The 19,391-nt window shown below is 48.5% G+C and overlaps 1 protein-coding gene and 1 long non-coding RNA gene across 2 annotated transcripts in view; one reads left to right on the plus strand and one right to left on the minus strand.

Moving 5' to 3' along the window:
- ELP3 (elongator acetyltransferase complex subunit 3) overlaps positions 1-13,883 on the minus strand; it is a 125,483-nt gene extending 111,600 nt beyond the window's left edge. The window contains exons 1-5 of the mRNA XM_081854777.1: positions 13,738-13,883; positions 11,092-11,191; positions 4,496-4,634; positions 3,037-3,107; positions 506-569 (exon numbers count right to left, since the gene is read on the minus strand). Coding sequence (XP_081710903.1) covers positions 506-569; positions 3,037-3,107; positions 4,496-4,634; positions 11,092-11,191; positions 13,738-13,756 — 393 coding nt within the window. The 5' untranslated portion in view covers positions 13,757-13,883. The remainder of the gene's footprint in view (positions 1-505; positions 570-3,036; positions 3,108-4,495; positions 4,635-11,091; positions 11,192-13,737) is intronic.
- The window catches only part of LOC309338065, a 188,005-nt gene that overhangs the window by 158,588 nt on the left and 10,026 nt on the right, over positions 1-19,391 (plus strand). The gene's annotated exons all lie outside the window — the stretch shown is intronic.

Genomic DNA, 19,391 nt, shown 5'->3' on the forward strand with positions numbered 1-19,391 from the left:
CCAGAAGCGGCTTAGTCATGCTGGCCACATGACCCGGAAGCTGTACGCCGGCTCCCTTGGCCAGGAAAGCGAGATGAGCGCCGCAACCCAGGAGTCAGCCACGACTGGACCTAATGGTCAGGGGTCCCTTTACCTTACCTTTACCTAGATACTCTGAGACCCTTCATGCTTTTGCTGCAACAGATAAACAAGGCTACCCCTTTATAATTTAAGTCAATATTTGATGAAATTTAGTTTGGGGGAGGCAGGGTGAGAGAGGACTTGCAAGATCATCATGAGATGAAGCCTATGTAGATGCTGAATAGCTTAGGGCAATTCAACCTCTTTAAAAACCAAACATTTACCTGCCTCTCACCTAGCGTCACACATGACATCGCATACAAACCACCAGTACCACATGTACATTTAACTCCTGGTTCCCCCCAGTAAAATTTCTGACATCACGCCCATCACTGAGTAAACATACATTCCCTGAAGAAGGGCCCGCAGTCTCTTAAAGCAGTACCTCGTATCCTGTGTAAGACTGTGTTGAATATTCAAAGTCAGAATCGGGACCCCCTGGACAGTACCTGCATTTTCAAGAGAAAAACAGAGTCAAGCAGAGGCAGACAGTTTAAGCTAGCCTTCGCCCACCTTGGTGCTCTCCAAATATTTGGGCGATGTGTCTCATAATCGCCGACCACGGAAATCTCTGCTGGCTGGGGCATGATGGGAATCAGCAACATCCAGAGAGCACCCAGGGTTGGGTGGGGGGCAGCTGGTTTAAAGCGGGCGTGTTCTTCCACAATCCGGAGGCAGCAGGAGATTCTGCCCATTTGTAGGGCCCAAAAGCAGTGAGGGAAAAGATAATGGAGGTATACAAATTGGATAAGAAAATTGGATTCCAGGTGGAAAAATCCAAATTAGAAACAGAATTGTTAGAACCTAAAACTAAAATTTTGTCAAGGATGTATAACTTGCTGTTGAAATGGAACACTCAGGATGAAACGGTGAAGTCTGTTATGATTAAATGGGCACAAGATGTTGGACATAACATTATGTTTGCTGACTGGGAACAGTTGTGGACCACAGGTATGAAGTTCATGGCATGTAATGCCCTAAGAGAGAATATTATGAAAATGATATACAGGTGGTACATGACCCCAGTCAAGCTTGCAAAAATTTATCATTTGCCCGATAACAAATGTTGGAAATGTAAAGAGACTGAAGGAACATTCTTTCACCTTTGGTGGACGTGCCCAAGGATCAAGGTTTTCTGGGAAATGATCTATAATGAAATGAAAAAGGTATTTAAATATACCTTCCTGAAGAAACCAGAGGCCTTTCTCCTGGGCATGGTCGGCCAATTGGTGCCAAAGAAGGACAGAACTTTTTTTATGTATGCCACAACAGCAGCAAGAATACTTATTGCAAAATATTGGAAGACACAAGATCTACCCACTCTGGAAGAATGGCAGATGAAGGTGATGGACTATATGGGACTGGCAGAAATGACCGGCAGTATCCGAGACCAGGGAAAAGAGTCAGCGGAAGAAGACTGGAAGAAATTTAAAGACTACTTACAGAAATATTGTAAAATTAATGAATGTTAGAATGATATTGGACAGAAACTAAGTGGTTTCCAGCTGTAATGCTTAAGAGACATGAAAAAAAAGGTTTAGAAACAAGTAAAAAGTAATGGTTAGGATTTGCTGAACTAACAATTTGAACTGGAATACAAGAGAGGGAGGTATGAGGAGGTCTGGAAAATAAGTTAAAAGAAAATAAGTTATGGAAATTTTGTATGTTTTTAAATGTTTTTATTTTTGTATTTTTGTTATTTTTTTCTCTTTTTTGTATTATCTTTGAAAACTTTAATAAATATATTAAAAAAAACCAAAAGCAGTGAGGGAAAACCCACAAGGTGGGCATGCCCCATTGAAAGGTGCTTGTGTTACCTATTTGCATTATTACATTTATATCTCACTTTTCCTCTGAGGTGGGGTACCTAGTTCTCCCACTTTTCACATTTAATCCCCACAACAACCCTGTGAGGAAGGTTAGGGCTGAGAAGCAGTGACTGGCCTTAGGTCACTCAGTGAACTTCATGGTAGAGTAGGGATTTGAACGCCTGTCTCCTAGGTCCTAGTCAGAGATTCTGAAGCCACTAAGCGAGTGTTGACCGGACAACCCTAGTTAGTCTTGGATGAAACCTCCAGTTAATTACTGTGCATGACTGCACAACTGAGGTCAGGGACCATTCAAATACAGTGGTACCTTGGGCTTACATACGCTTCAGGTTATAGACTTCGCTAACCCAGGAATAGTACCTCGGGTTAAGAACTTTGCTTCAGGATGAGAACAGAAATCGTGCTCCGGCGGTGCAGCGGCAGCAAGAGGCCCCATTAGCTAAAGTGGTGCTTCAGGTTAAGAACAGTTTCAGGTTAAGAACAGACCTCCAGAATGAATTAAGTACTTAACCCAAGGTACCACTGTATCTTTCTCTTTGAAGTGATGAATACAGATCTTTCCTTAAACAGTTAGCTATTCATGAAGATTTACTTCCCATCCCACTTTTAAGCAAGGAAGATGAACAGTAGACCAGAACGTTATTTAGCTGCGATTGCTGCGAGAGGTTGGACTGGATGATCCTTTGGGTCCCTTCCAAGGCTACTGTTCTGTGAGTCTATGACAGGCACAGGCAAACTTGGCCCTCCAGATGTTTTGGGACTACAACTCCCATCACCCCTAGCTAACAGGACCAGTGATCAGGGATGATGGAAGTTGTAGTCCCAAAACATCTGGAGGGCTGAGTTTGCCTATGCCTGTTGTATGACATATACCTCCTCTGCCGGAGGCAGCGGGAATCACAAGCGCTGCTATTCTACTTGGGCACTTCCCATTGGTGGATTTGGTTGGTCACGGTGAAAACACGATGCTGCACTAGATGGGTCCCTATGGGCCTGATCCAGTTCAGGGTTCTTCCTAGCTCCTTACATTTCAGTTGTCTACAACCCAACCTGGCAACATTTCTGAATATTCCAAGGCTCTACTTACACACAAATGTTTCCTGTGAAGTTAATGTGTGGACATCTGTGAGGCTTACACATCACTGCCACAACAGCAATCTGAAAAAAAGGAGAGAAGCATTGCAGAGAAGTTATCACAGTTCCCTTGAGAAGAAAATAACAAAACCATTACATTTAAAGGAATGAAAAGATGTACGTACAGTGGTACCTCGGGTTAAGTATGTAATTCGTTCTGGAGGTCCGTTCTTAACCTGAAACTGTTCTTAACCTGAAGCACCACTTTAGCTAATGGGGCCTCCTACTGCCGCCGCGATGCCGGAGCACGATTTCTGTTCTCATCATGAAGCAAAGTTCTTAACCCAAGGTAATATTTCTGGGTTAGCAGAGTCTGTAACCTGAAGCATCTGTAACCTGAAGCATCTGTAACCCGAGGTACCACTGTACTTCACAACCACCTGCCTTGTGCAGAATACCCTATACCGAAATGAGTGTCCAACTGAGTCATTTTTAGGAACATGGGAAGCTGCCTTGGGAACATGAGAAGATAGGCAATGAAGGTGCCGGACGAGTCTCCTTGGGGGAGAGCATGCCACACATGGGGAGACACGGCAGAAAAGGCCTGTTCCCATGTTGCCACCCTCCGGACCTCTCATGGTGGAGGCACATGAAGAAGGCCCTCAGACAGATATAGATAAAACCTTAATCGCATTAGCCAATGGCCATAGCAACATTAAAACATTACAGTATACGCAGAAAAGGAAATTTGATATAAGAGCACAATTTAAGGTCCTGAATCAGCAGTCAGTTAGTGGCCCTTATTCTGATTGCCCCTGCTATGAACCTAGCAACCTTTGCTGTTATCTGCTCATTTTGATCTGATAGGAGAAAGGACATTGTGGCAGTGGTTGAGCGCCCTGGGATGGTTAGTACGAGTGGGGTGATGATCTCATTCCTCAGGTCTTTGTAGAAAGTGCAAAACAGGAGGACGTGTGCCGCTGTTTCGGTGCTACCGTCTCCACAGGGGCAAAGACGTTTCTCAGGCGGGATCTTTTTGAATCGACCCTCAAGAACCACAGATGGCAAAACATCCAGTCTTGCAAGTGTAAAAGCACGTCTGTATTTTGGGATAATAAGTTTGCACAGATATGGGGCCAGAGAATCAAAATGGAGAGGTGGAAAATGAACATACCATGGGCAGAATTTCCTTATAGGAGGCCCTCAGATGATGATCACAGGGTCTGGGTTGGTTGTTGTGAAGACCTCTCCTTATTGATGGTATAAACTTGAGGCACCTGGGTTCACACCCCACAACTAGACCACTAGACCACAACACTGACTGATGACACGGAGGATAATCAACGTGGCCTCCAGATGTTTTGGACTACAATTTCCATCATCCCCGACCACTGACCATGCTAGCTGAGGCTGATGGACACTGCAGTCTAAAACACCAGGAAGCCCCCTTATCAAACAACGAACAGGCCTACCCCACTAGCAGTGCGGATGGGCTTTGCCTTCAGCTTGGGAACCAGCACTCTGCGATACTGGGGAGGCACCGCAGCAATGATGTCCACAAGGCGGGGCTGTGCCGAAAGCCCATACTTTGCAGCTGTCTTGGTCTTTATCCTTGAAAATAAAAGAGTGTGATTTAGTGAGGTACTATACAGGGAGGACGAGGGACGCGGGTGGTGCTGTGGGTAAAACCTCAGCGCCTAGGACTTGACGATCGCATGGTCGGCGGTTTGAATCCCCGCGGCAGGGTGAGCTCCCGTCGTTCGGTCCCAGCTCCTGCCCACCTAGCAGTTCGAAAGCACCCTTAAGTGCAAGTAGATAAATAGGGACCGCTTTATAGCGGGAAGGTAAATGGCGTTTCAGTGTGCTGCCCTGGTGCCGGTTCGCCAGAGCAGCTTCGTCACGCTGGCCACGTGACCCAGAAGTGTCTGCAGACAGCGCTGGCCCCCGGCCTCTAGAGTGAGATGAGCGCACAACCTAGAGTCTGTCAAGACTGGCCCGTACGGGCAGGGGTACCTTTACCTTTTATACAGGGAGGATAAAGGGCATGCATAAACGGCAGAGGGCAGAGAAGAGCAGGAGACCGGCAGCAAGAATATTACTGGCACCAAAAAGGAAGCAAGAAGAACTACTGATGAAAGAAGAATGGAGGATGAAACTGATGGACTATGCAGAATTAGATAAACTAACAGGTAGGATTCGAAACCTGCATGGCCAGAAATTCTCAGAAGACTGGAGTAAATTTACGGATTATTTGAAAAGCAACTGCGATGAACAAATTACGCTAGTAGGGTTGCAAGAAGTTTTGTAAGGTGTATTATTTGAAATATTGCAAAAAAGATAATGAGAATTATTAGTTAAGGACAATTAAAGGTGTCAGGGAACTGCCATCGGAGAGACAGGTGGTGGACAGGCTACAGGAGAATAGGAGAGAATCTGCAGTAGAAGAGGGAACCAGCAGGGGGAGTGCAGGAGTCACAGCGGAGGGGAGGCTCTGGGATGCTTCCAGTGAGAGTAGTGGAGAGGTAACGGGACCCCCGTTGGGAACGCCCACCCTTCGCCGGAAACTGTCACGCAGAGAGTCTCGAAAGCGCATGTCTGTCAAAGAGCTTTTATGTTGGCGTAAATTCCGTAGACGCCCACTGTCAGATTCTACCAGCGACTGACGGAGTCATGCTTTGGGGGCTCCGTTAGTGCATCGGTTTGGATGACCAGCCAAACCCCAGAGGGATCAAGCTTTTACGCACAAGCAGCTCACTATCCCATCACAGCAATCTGACAGTCTTTGAAAGCAGCTTGTGCAAGCAGAAGGCATCATGAGCGAACCATCCGGAACCGGAGGAGCAGGAGCGGGAGCTGGCGCAGATCCAAGCCTGGAACAAAGGTACAGGGCGTTGGAGGTCCAGCTGGCACTGCAAACGGCGAGGCTCGAGGAGAGGAGGGCTCAAGATGCAGATAAGGGGAAGACCACCCCACTTGCCAGACGGGTGCCTGGACTGGTGCAGAAATTTGGGGGGGATCCCCGGAACTATCAAGCCTTTAGGACAGAGATGCAATATGCTCTCAATCTACTGTTTGATGACTTCCCCGACGAGAACTCTAGAGTGGCGTACGTGATTGGCCATCTAGAGGGAGGGGCGAGGGACTGGGTTCGGCCCCTGATGGCAGCCAATAATGAAATCTTAAAGGACACAATGAAGTTTTTCCGCGCCATGGACTTGATGTTTTCCAGCGAGATCGAGCAGGGAGTGGTGCGCAGGCAGTTAATGGCGTGTAAACAGGGGAGCCGATCTGTACGTGAGTACTGGACTGAGTTCACCATGCTGATTCATAGACTTGGGTGGGACCTTGCTAGTGAACCTATTCAAATGCTGTTTGAAGAAGGTCTCTCTCCGGCAGTGAAAGATGAACTTTCCCGGGCGCCTAGGGCGGAGTCTATGGATCAGCTGACTAAATCAGCGCTGTCCATTGGGGCACGCCAGGAAGCTAGAGCTATGGAAAAGCGGGAAGGAAAGGGGGAACGTTGGAAGGACTTCCGCATTCCAGAGATTCCGGAGCAGCCTTTCCCGCCAGCAGAGCCGATGGAACTTGGAACAGCGCGCGCGCGCGCAGTTTCAAACACCAGTGAAGGGCGGAAGAAGGAGGGAAAGAGCGGCAAGAGATGCTATCTCTGCCAACAGCCAGGTCACTTTGCCAGAGTCTGTCCGCAAAGGAAGGAATGGCAAGGGATGGCGGGAACTGTTGGGGGGAAGGAGGAAGAAGAAATCACGGAGCCAGTAAAAGCCAACGCCTGGTTGCCAACATCAGGGCACAGCAGCCAGGCCAGGGAGTAATGAATGTGCCCACGCCGGAACCTCCAAGACCAGCGCTTGTGATAGAGGTGTTGCTGGAACTGGCAAACGGACACCCACTGAAGATAAAGGCGCTATTGGATTCAGGTAGCTCATGTAATTTCATGAGCAAAGAGTTTGCAGCTGCACACCAAATACAGACTATCCCATTGAGTAAGCCTTTGCAGGTTACCACGATTGATGGGAGGGAGCTGTTGGGAGGAGAAGTGAGCCAACAGACTGTACCAATGATAATGAGGGTGGCACGACACACCGAACTGATAGCGTTTAACGTAGCCACCTTGGGAGGAGCTCCTATTATCTTGGGTATGAGCTGGCTGGCGCTACACGATCCGCTAGTAGGCTGGCATCAGAGAGTGGTTTCCTTTGGATCAGCACATTGCCTAGAACACTGCAAGGAGGGAGAGGCTCAGGCAGGCGCCAGGGGCACTCTAGCAGTGATGGAAGTGATGGACAAAGGGAGGGTGCCACCACAATACGCTGACTTGCTTGACGTATTCAGCGAAAAAGAAGCAGATAAACTGCCCCCGCACAGACCCTTTGATTGTCAAATTACCTTACTCCCAGGAGCACAATTGCCAGTGGGCAAGCTGTATGCAATGTCAGACAGTGAGATGCAGGAGTTAAGGGAGTTCATTGACAAGAATCTCAAGCGAGGTTTCATCAGAGAGTCACGAGCGGTGGGGGGCAGCCCAGTGTTCTTTGTGGACAAAAAAAACACAGGCAAGCCCAGGCTTGTATGTGATTTCAGGGCCCTAAATGCAGTGTCAGAACCAGTGACTTTCCCTATGCCCAGAATTGATGACATTCTAACACGGGTGAGAAAAGGGAAAATTTTTACCAAGCTGGACCTTAGGGGGGCATATAACTTGATACGTGTGAGAAAGGGGGATGAGTGGAAGACCACTATGTTCACCCCCTTGGGGGCCTTTGAGTACACCGTTATGCCTTTCGGATTACAAGGGGGCTCCGCCTGTTTTCAATCATTCATGAATCACGTCCTGGGGCCACTGCTCTACAAGAACTGCGTAGCGTTCTTAGATGACGTTCTGGTGTACTCAGACAATGAGGAGCAGCATGTGCGAGATGTAAGAGAGGTACTGAGCAAGCTGCGAGAAAACCGGCTGTGGGTGAAACTGGAGAAGTGTCAGTTTCATACCAAGGAGGTGGAATTCCTGGGGTACCGGTTGTCTGACAAGGGATTGGCCATGGATCCCAGCAAGGTTCAAGCGGTACTGGAATGGAAAACACCAAAGACCAAGAAGGACGTGCAAAGGTTCCTGGGCTTCGGAAACTTCTATAGGAAGTTCATCAAAAACTTTGCCCATTTAACAGCGCCCATCACGGATTGTCTTAGTAGCAAAAAGAAATTTGTTTGGACGGGAGAAGCGCAACAAGCGTTCGAACGCTTAAAGCAGGCGTTTGCGTCGGAAGAGCAACTCTTGCACGTGGATCTACAACAACCAATGAGAGTGGAGACTGACGCGTCAGACCGAGCGGTGGGGGCCGTTCTTCTCCAGCCGGGAAAAGATACGTCTGAATGGAGACCGTGTGCATTCTTCTCGCGGAAGTTGAACAAATCAGAGAGGAACTACACAGTGTACGACCGAGAACTGCTCGCCATTCATGAAGCATTCCGGAAATGGCGGCACTTGCTGATTGGGGCGCAGCACAAGGTTCAAGTCCGAACTGACCACAAAAATCTGGAATACTGGAGAACAGCCCGAGTGCTGAACCAGAGACAAGTGAGATGGGCCCAGGAGTTCTCCAAATTCCACTTTGAGATTCGTTACGTGCCCGGCTCCGAGAACGTGAGGGCGGACGCTCTTTCCAGGAAACCTGAGTACTTAGAGGGGGAGGGAGCGCCTGAGGCAAGGCATGTAATCTCTGAAGACCGCTGGGTGTGTGGGGCGGCATTGGTGGGGCAGAGGGAACTGATAGAGGGTACGGAGAAAGATGAATACGCCCAAGAGAAACTCAGAGAGCTCCGGAGGACAGAGGAGAACACAGGGGGGTTCGAAGAAAAGAACGGGGCGTTGTATTACAAAGGGGCACTGTACATACCCGACGGGGAACTGAGGGGCAGAGTACTCAAGCAGTTGCATGACAGCCCCACAGCGGGACATTTTGGACAGCACAAAACCATGTGGTTGGTTACCAGGGAGTTTTGGTGGCCCAAGGTGAGGGAGGACGTACGGGAATATGTCAGGGGTTGCGACAGGTGCCAGCGAGCGAAAGGAGAGAGGGTGGCGCCAGCGGGGCTATTACAACCCTTACCCACGCCCGAAAGGCCATGGGAGGCAGTATCCATAGATTTTATGACGGACCTGCCAAAATCCAAAGGCAAAACAGCTGTCATGGTGGTGGTAGATCAATTAACCAAGATGTGTCATTTTATAGCTTGTTCACATGCAGTCACAGCGGAGGAAACCGCCAAGTTGTTTGTAGAACATATTTTCAAGTTGCATGGCGCCCCCTTGAGGGTGGTCAGCGACAGAGGGAAACAATTTACTTCCAGGTTCTGGAGGAAACTTATGAGCTTACTGCACGTAGAACTCAATTTCTCAACTGCCCGGCACCCAGAAACCAATGGGCAAGCGGAAAGGGCAAATGGGGTTTTACAACAATACCTGAGGTGTTATGTAAAAGACAGAGAAAATGATTGGGTGGATAAGTTACCTCTAGCAGAATTTGCCTACAACAACGCGGAGAACGTGTCCACAGGGATGAGTCCCTTCCTGGCAAATTATGGGTGTCACCCCCGGGCATTCCCAGGAGAGGGAGGGGAGAGGTGGAGCGTGCCGGCGGCGGAATATTTTTTTGAAGAGATGGAGGCGATCCACCGTCAGCTTCAACTTAACTTAGAGAAAGCCAAGGAAGAATATAAGAAGCAAGCAGACAGAAATAGGAGGGAAGGTGAAACTATAAGGGTGGGGGACCGGGTGTGGTTGTCCACCCAAGGGCTACCGTTCAAGGGCGGGAGTAAGAAATTGAGGCCCAAAAGATTGGGACCCTTTGAGGTCATACAGCAGGTCAACCCAGTGGCATTCAAACTCAGGCTGCCCAGTCACATGAAATTACACCCAGTATTTCACAGGTCATTACTGTCGCCGTACCGAGAGGGACGCGAGTGGGGGGAGCGTGAGAGAGAGGCCACCCAAACGCCCGTGATAGAAGAGAGAGAGCGCGACATGAACGTGGCAGGAATCATTGATTCCAGGTGGAAGGGGAATCAGGTGGAATATCTGGTAGAATGGGAGGGGGAAGCAGAGTCGGAAAACACTTGGGTACCAGCAGAGGTAGTCAATGACGAGGTTTTAATAGAAACATTTCATCAGCGTTTCCCAAGAAAACCGCAACCCGTGGCTCGATTTAGAAGGGAACACTTTGGGACCACCGATGAGGAAGGAGAGTTTGAAGGGTTCCCAGAGTCAGGGGTGGGTGAAGAAGCCGACTCCGACGAAGGAGAGGAAGACGGGGAGAGAGACGGTACGCCGTGGCTGGAAGTGTTAGAATCCTCGGACGACGAGGAGAGTTCCTTCAGGGGCTTTCCGCCCTCACCGCCAGTGGGAGAGGAGGCGGGAGGGGGTGAAGGGGGCCCTGGGGGGGAGGTGGATGTCAGGGAACTGCCATCGGAGAGACAGGTGGTGGACAGGCTACAGGAGAATAGGAGAGAATCTGCAGTAGAAGAGGGAACCAGCAGGGGGAGTGCAGGAGTCACAGCGGAGGGGAGGCTCTGGGATGCTTCCAGTGAGAGTAGTGGAGAGGTAACGGGACCCCCGTTGGGAACGCCCACCCTTCGCCGGAAACTGTCACGCAGAGAGTCTCGAAAGCGCATGTCTGTCAAAGAGCTTTTATGTTGGCGTAAATTCCGTAGACGCCCACTGTCAGATTCTACCAGCGACTGACGGAGTCATGCTTTGGGGGCTCCGTTAGTGCATCGGTTTGGATGACCAGCCAAACCCCAGAGGGATCAAGCTTTTACGCACAAGCAGCTCACTATCCCATCACAAAAGGTAATAGGAAATTAAAAAATGCATAGTAAGGGAGAAAGAACGGAAAATCATCAGAGGTGTTGACGGAAGTCCTAAAATATTGTATAAGATGAGAAGTTATGTTGTATGAATGTTAGAATTAATATGTTAAAAAACCAATAAAAACGTATTAAAAAACAAAAGAGCAGAGCAGGAGATGGTGGCCGGCCGGCCGGCCAAACTTACTTGTTCAAGTTGACATCTTTGCCCTGGTCGTGAGCTTCAATGAGCTGCTTGATGACGTCTGAGATGGTCATCATCATCAGTTCTGCCCGGCTGAGGTCTCCTGAAACAATAAATAAATAATAATAATAATAATTTATTATTTGTACCCCGCCCATCTGGGTGGGTTTCCCCAGCCACTCTGGGCGGCTTCCACAAACACCAAAAATACATTAAGATGTCACACATTAAAAACTTCCCTGAACAGGGCTGCCTTAAAATGTCTTCTGAATGTCAGGTAGTTGTTTATCTCTTTGACATCTGATGGGAGGGCGTTCCACAGGGAGGGCGCCACCACCAAGAAGGACTTCTGCCTGGTTCCCTGTAGCTTTGCTTCTCGCAGTGAGGGAACCGCCAGAAGGCCCTCGGCGCTGGACCTCAGCGTCCGGGCAGAACGATGGGGGTGGAGACGCTCCTTCAGGTATACTGGGCTGAGGCCGTTGCAACAAGAAGCTAAAGGCTGCCGGTTGCTGCATTCGCACTCGGGTCCTGCCTGGGAGCTTCCCACAACAGGCGCCAGCACTTTGACCTCTGCCAAGAAACAGACCCATAGCCAGCAGAATGGAGCCCCCTTCTCCACAGCAGCATCACAAGCGGCTGGACTAGATGACCGTCTGGGTCCCTTACAGCTCTCCTCTTCTTTGGTATATAGATCTATGAAACCTGCTCCCTATAACCAGCCCGGGGGTCAGCAACCTGATATATTTGATAGCCATGTTCAAATATATAAAAGGATGTCACATGGAGGAGGGAGAAAGGTTGTTTTCTGCTGCTCCAGAGAAGCGGACACGGAGCAATGGTTCCAAACTACAAGAAAGAAGATTCCACCTAAACATTAGGAAGAACTTCCTGACAGTAAGAGCTGTTCGACAGTGGAATTTGCTGCCAAGGCGTGTGGTGGAGTCTCCTTCTTTGGAGGTCTTTAAGCAGAGGCTTGACAACCATATGTCAGGAGTGCTCTGATGGTGTTTCCTGCTTGGCAGGGGGTTGGACTCGATGGCCCTTGTGGTCTCTTCCAACTCTATGATTCTATGATTCTAACCTCTCTGGGGCCGCCTAGTGTTTCTGCTTTTCAGAGGCAGCCCCAAGCCTAATCGGAAAAGGGCACAGTGAAGGCGCCCGCCCACTTATCATGAGGCAGGGAGTCCCACCCCAAATGCCTTTAAGGAGGTATTTTTATAGGCAACGGCTGCAGCTTGGACTTTAGTGGCACAGGGGCGGGAGGAAGAAGTAGTCCCGACAATAACGGACTGGCATAACAAGATACAAGAATTTGCTGATATGGCGCAGTTGACAAATAGCCAGAGAAGAAACTCAAAACAACAATTTATGGAAAAGTGGGATAGATAGAAGATATACAGTTATACCTTGGGTTGAATATGCTTCATGTTGAGCATGTTCAAGTTGCGCTCCACAGCAAGCCGGAAGTAACGGAGCGCGTTACTTCTGGGTTTCGCCGCTTGCGCATAAGCAAACGCTCAAAATGACGTCACGCGCATGTGTAGAAGCAGGGAAAAGCGACACGCGCATGCACAGACGTGCCATCACTAGTTACGTTTGCTTCTGGATGCGAACGGGGCTACGGAACGGATCCCGTTCGTATCCAGAGGTACCACTGTATGTTCAAAAATACAGTAAAGGTTCGCTATCTATGCTAGCATTCGATTGACGTTGGAGAAAGACTGAGCTGAGAAATAAGACCAAGGGTACATATGGATATAGGAATGTATTAGATAAAATGTAAAGAAATAAGAGTACATTCATTTGTAAAAAAGGAATATACAATGGGATAGACAGGAAGTCTGAAGTGTTGGTACATATATGATTTTGGAAGAGATTTTTGTCCTTGTTTTTTTTTCCTTTTAGTATATAAACTTTGCATACATGTTGAAAATTATGGTATAATAAGCCTTGTGATGTAATATGATAATGTGTACCGGTGTAACATAATAACTTTAATAAATAAAATTCAATAAATAAAATCATGAGGCAGGGAGTCCCGCAGTTCTCTCCCCTCTTTCTCTTCTCTCCCCCCTCCCCCAGCAGCACCTGAAGGATTTCTGCCTGACCCTGGAACTGTTGGGGGGCGGGGGACGACGAGGAGGGAGACCTGCTGCCTTTTTCATGAGGCGCCCCCCCCCACTGAACTGAGGGGGGAGGGGGCCTCAGAGAAAGGAATATACAGAAAAAAGGAATATACAATGGGATAGACAGGAAGTCGGAAGTGTTGGTACATATATGATTTTGGAATAGTTTATTGTCCTTGGTTTTTTCTTTTCTTTTAGTATATAAACTTTGTATACATGTTGAAAATTATAGTATAATAAGCCTTGTCATGTAATATGATAACGTGTACCGATGTAACATAAGAACTTTAATAAATAAATAAAATTAAAAAATAATAATATCATGAGGCAGGGAGTCCCGCAGTTCTCCCCCTCTTTCCCTTCTCCCCGCCCCCCAGCAGCACCTGAAGGATTTCTGCCTGAACTGAGGGGGGAGCCTCAGAGAAAGACCCCAACCCCCAAAATCCCCCCAGAAAGGGGGGCTGAGAGGAGAAACCGGCCCCTCCCCGTCAACACGTGACGCCCCCCCCCCGTCCGCCTTTACCTTTCTTCTTCTGCCTCATGGCGACGCTGCCCCCCTCACGGCTCCCCACAAGTTGCCTCTCCGGCTGGCCGTCAAGCGCCCTCCGTCTTCACGACGCCGTCGCGAAAGAAGAAGGGCGGAAGAAGGAGGCACGGACGGGCAACCGCCCGCCTCGCTGCCGTAAAGCGGTTCGCGCACGCGCAGACCTGCTTTGCCCGGCCTTGCCTTGCCGAGCTTTTGAGCCAATCCGACATTGGTTACGCCTCCCAGCCAAAGGGATTGGTCGAGAGCGTTCCATTCCGGCCCTTCTGATCCGACTTTGGCTCCGCCTCCCAGCCAAAGGGATTGGTCGAGAGCGTTCCATCCCGGCCCCTTTGATCCGGCAACAATTTAAAACTGGATTTCAGCTGTCAAAAGCTCGGACGCGTTCCTGAACATAGCTGTCAACCTTCCCCTTTTCTTGCGAGGAATCCTATTCGGAATAAGGGAATTTCCCTTCAAAAAAGGGAAACGTTGACAGCTATGATCCTGAAGACCATGTGGTGTCTTCAACGCGAAGTTCCACATTCAAAGTAGTATAATAATAATAAATAATAAATTTTATTTATATCCCGCCCTCCCCAGCGGAAGCTGGGCTCAGGGCGGCTAACAACAATCAAAATAATCCAACGATTCTAAAAACATTTCATTATAAAAATTAATCAAAATCAAATTGATGGCAATTTAGTAATTTAGAATTGTTTTATTAATAAGCAAACGCCCCTATGCGTATAACACCCACACGACGGGATTAGCATTCCCTAATAGAACACTTAATTTACAGGCTTGTGCTTAAGATTCTGTTCGTCTTAAAAATATATATAGTAAGATAGATCATCATGATATGTGTGCAAAGGGGGCTGCGGAATAGGAAAGAGGATGATGCGTGGAAATGGGGGTCTGTGTGCAAGGGAGAGTTCAGAAAAGTGGGGAGGGGGAGATAATAAGGGTGAACGTCGGGATACAAAGGGGGTTGCAAAAAAGGAGGGAGTAGGAGCCGTAGGAATGGGGGTGAAGATGAAAGGGGCACGAAAGGGCCTGAAGAATAGCTGGGGGGGGGTGGTTTTGTAATTCGTTGGGAGGTGGAAAAGGTGCTAATTAGTTGCAGTGTATGGAAGGAGGGTGGACTGCAAGAAGATCAAACCTCTCCATTCGGAAGGAAATCAGCCCTGAGTGCTCACTGGAAGGACAGATCCTGAAGCTGAGGCTCCAATACTTTGGCCACCTCATGAGAAGAGAAGACTCCCTGGAAAAGACCCTGATGCTGGGAAAGATGGAGGGCACAAGGAGAAGGGGACGACAGAGGATGAGATGATGGGACAGTGTTCTCGAAGCTACAAACATGAGTTTGACCAAACTGCAGGAGGCAGTGGAAGACAGGAGTGCCTGGCGTGCTCTAGTCCATGGGGTCACGATGAGTTGGGCACGACTAAATGACTAAACAACAACAAATGGAAGAAGGGACGCAGGTGGCGCTGTGGGTTAAACCACAGAGCCTAGGACTTGCCGATTAGAAAGTCAGTGGTTCGAATCCCCACGATGGGGTGAGCTCCCGTTGCTCGGTCCCTGCTCCTGCCCACCTAGCAGTCTGAAAGCACGTCAAAGTGCAAGTAGATAAATAGGTACCGCTCCGGTGGGAAGGTAAACGGCGTTTCCGTGCGCTGCTCTGGTTCGCCAGAAGCAGCTTAGTCATGCTGGCCACATGACCCGGAAGCTGTACGCCGGCTCCCTTGGCCAATAAAGCGAGATGAACACCACAACCCCACTGTTGGACACGAGTGGACCTAATGGTCAGGGATCCCTTTACCTTTACCTATGGAAGGAGGAAGATACAGGTTTCTAAGGGGGGAGGGGAGAGACATGGGCACGAAGGTAAAAATGGGTGCAGAGCAGGCTTGCGGAACAGAGGTGGCTGCACGAATGGAGTTAGGAAAGTGAAAAGCAAGCTTAGCAGCTCCAAGCAGGGCTTTTTTCCCAGCAGGAACTCTGTGAAACTGAATTCCGGGCACCTCTTAGGTGGGTGCCATCACCATTACAGTGGTACCTCAGGTTACAGACACTTCAGGTTACAGACTCTGCTAACCCAGAAATAGTACCTCAGGTTAAGAACTTTGCTTCAGGATAAGAACAGAAATTGCACAGCAGCGGCAGTGGGAGTCCCCATGAGCTAAAGTGGTGCTTCAGGTTAAGAACAGTTCAGGTTAAGAACTGACCTCCGGAACGAATAATGTACTTAACCAAGGTACCACTGTATAAGATAACAAGAGAGATGAAGGAGAGTCTCCACCCCCATCATTCTGCCTGGACACTGAGGTCCAGCGCCGAGGGTCTTCTGGCGGTTCCCTCATTGTGAGAAGTGAGGTTACAGGGAACCAGGCAGAGGGCCTTCTTGGCGGTGGCACCCGCCCTGTGGAACGCCCTCCCATCAGATGTCAAAGAGAACAACAACTACCTGACATCTAGAAGACATTTGAAGGCAGCCCTGTTTAGGGAAGTTTTTAATGTGTGATATTTTAATGTATTTTTAATCTGTGTTGGAAGCCGCCTAGAGTGGCTAGGGAAACCCAGCTAGATGGGCGGGGTATAAATAATAAATTATGATGATGATGATGATGGCAAATTGCTGCATCTCTTTTTCTAGAAAAATAGCACTGGATTGGGTGGGAAGGGGGAGCTCTGGGGGTGTTGAGGCTGAGGGGTGGGGTTGAGTCACAGCCCCTAGTTTCTGCATAAAAGCAGTTAATTTAGCTTTAGCTATTCCTGTTTCAGTCAAAGCAGCCAGAAGTTTGGGTGCATATTTTTTTCCCAATCGGAGTATTTCCAAAGGAGAGGCTTGGAGGATTTGCGAAGGCATCGGAGGAATGCAAAAGAGGGATGTCTGGACTCGTTGGGTCTGGCAGCTCCAGGTGGGATTTGTAGCTGGATTATGCTGGAGTTTAAGGCCTTAAGGGATTTACGGGGTGGGGGGTACCCATGAAGAATGAAGCCAGTGGAAAGAAAGCCAAATAAACAAGTGCTGCTGGCTGGGTGGGTGGGAGCAAGAAATACAAGAGCAGCAAATGAAGGGGGGGGGGCGCGGAAATCCAGGGTTGTTTTTTTTGGCAGACCACTGAAGGATAAGCTCAGGCGAGTTCTTGGCTTCCATCCTTGTCACCAGAAGTTCAAGTGGCATAAAGCATATTTTAGCCACCTAGGCTGGTATCCCAGTTGTTGCTCTATGTCAGGGTTGGAGTTAGATGCGGGTCAGAACGAAGAGGCCAAATTCAGTTGTTAGTGTACAGTTGTACCTTGGAAGTCAAACGGAATCCATTCCAGAAGTCTGTTCGACTTCTGAAAACATTTGAAAACCAAAGCGCTGCTTCTGATTGGATGCACAACTTATTGAAAAAGATGTTTAAATACTGTACGGTATAAAAAGGTAAAGGGACCCCTGACCATTAGGTCCAGTCCTGACCAACTCTGGAGTTGCGGTGCTCATCTCGCTTTACTGGCCAAGGGAGCCGGTGTACAGCTTCTGGCCGTTTACCTTCCCGCTGGAGCAGTATCTATTTATCTACTTGCACTTGGACATGCTTTCGAACTGCTAGGTTGGCAGGAGCAGGGACCGAGCAACAGAAGCTCACCCCGTCGCAGGGATTCGAACCACCGACCTTCTGATCGTCAAGTCCTAGGCTCTGTGGTTTAACGCACAGCACCACCTGCGTCCCTCTAAATAAGGTATACCTTTCCCCAAAAGCTGGCTTTTTTGCTGGGCTTTATGGGAAAGGAAATTGCAAAGGGGGGCCAAAGATTATTTATGTATGCAACAACTGCTGCCAGAATGTTATTAGCCCAAAAGTGGAAATTACAGGATTGTTTGATTATTTGATTGTTGTTAGCCGCCCTGAGCCCGGCTTCGGCTGGGGAGGGCAGGATATAAATAAAATTTATTATTATTATTATTACCAACGGTGGAGGAGTGGCAGACGAAAATGATGGATTACACGGAATTAGCAAAACTGACCTGCAGAATCCGAAATCAGGAGGAATCATAATTCCAAAGAGATTGGAGTAAATTTATAACTATATAAATAATAACTGTAGAAGTCTGAAGACATTAGCAGGACTGAAATAAGTCTTACAATGTGGACTTGACAAAACATAAGGAAACTGCGAGATATGGACTGTAATAGGAAAACCGGTTGGCGGGAGGGAGGGAAGTCTTCGCTCGGCAGAGCGGTGGAAAAGAAGTTATGTGAATGATTGTTGAAATTTATTGTTTTTTCTTTGTTTAAAGTGAAAATTAATACAAATTATATTAAAAAAAGGAAGTCAAACGGAATCCATTCCAGAAGTCCGTTCGACTTCTGAAAACATTCGAAAACCAAAGCACTGCTTCTGATTGGATGTAGGAAGCTCCTGCAGCCAATTGGAAGCTGCGATAGCCCCGTCGGACGAATGTTTGCAAACCGGAACAGTCACTTCCGGGTTTGCAGCGTTCGGGAGCCCAAATGTCCGAGTACCAAGGTGTTTGGGATCCAAGGTACGACTGCAGTACAAGGAAATGGCATACAACTCAGCACGCTTCCTAGCAGGTCTTGCCCTTATGGAGCAGTTGCCAGGACTGAAGGTCCCTGCCTTCCACCCCTTCCAAGGCTCTTCCTCTCCCCAATGTTTCCCAAGCAGCTACAAACTGTGCCTGCACACCTTTGGCCTCTATTCGGCTCTCATTATCCTGGAGCTGGAGAGGGAGATTCCCAGGATTCTTCCGCAGTCTCTTGACCTCCGCCCTCTGCTTCAGCCTCGGAGTCTGAACTGCTCCGTCACAGGTTCCTCCTGCTCACTAAACCCTGTTGTTGCGTCAATATCCAGTCCCTCCTCCCCTCTGACCTCTCCTCTGTGACCCACCACCAATCCCTGGGCTCTGAGCCTTTCTCCTCTGGGATTTCCCTTGGGGATTCCCTGACTGGTGTCTCGCACCACTCCTCCTCCAGCCGGTCCAAGGCCACAAGGTGGAAAATCAAGCTGCAATGATCCACGCTAGAGCAGCCTCTGCACTGGGTTACCAACATGCTTTACAAGTGAGTCTGCCTTGGAGAGATGGTTCAGAAACAGCAGGTGATGGAAAATATGGCAACAGCTGGGACCAGGCGTTCTATGAGCCAATAATAATAATAATAATAATAATAATAATAATAATAATAATAATAATTTATTTATACCCTGCCTTTCCCAGTTCAGAAAACCGGGCTCAGAGTGGCAACAAAAAAACAGCATAAAATACAGTATAAAATGGGAATACAAATAAATTCAGAATTCAAAAATCAATTTAGGGGGGAAATCCATCCAATAAACATTAGATAATCCCAGGGCTAGCTGGCTAAATTATTCCTATTTGGGCCAGCAGGGAGACCCGGGGAAAATTAGCTGTGGGATCCCAGAGCGGGTAATCTTCATAAAAAGGTGAGGGGAAGGGAAGGAAGGGGAATAAAAGATAAGGCTAAGTTCAAATTGAAAGCCAGGTGGAATAGCTCTGTCTTACAAGCGCTGCGGAAGGAGGTTAAATCCTGCAGGGCCCTGGTCTTATGGGACAGAGCATTCCACCAGGTCGGAGCCATCACTGAGAAGGCCCTGGCCTTGGTGGAGGATAATCTGAC

The sequence above is a fragment of the Podarcis erhardii genome (genome assembly GCF_964252035.2).
Source record: "Podarcis erhardii genome assembly, chromosome: 3".
In the NCBI taxonomy this organism is placed as follows: domain Eukaryota; kingdom Metazoa; phylum Chordata; class Lepidosauria; order Squamata; family Lacertidae; genus Podarcis; species Podarcis erhardii.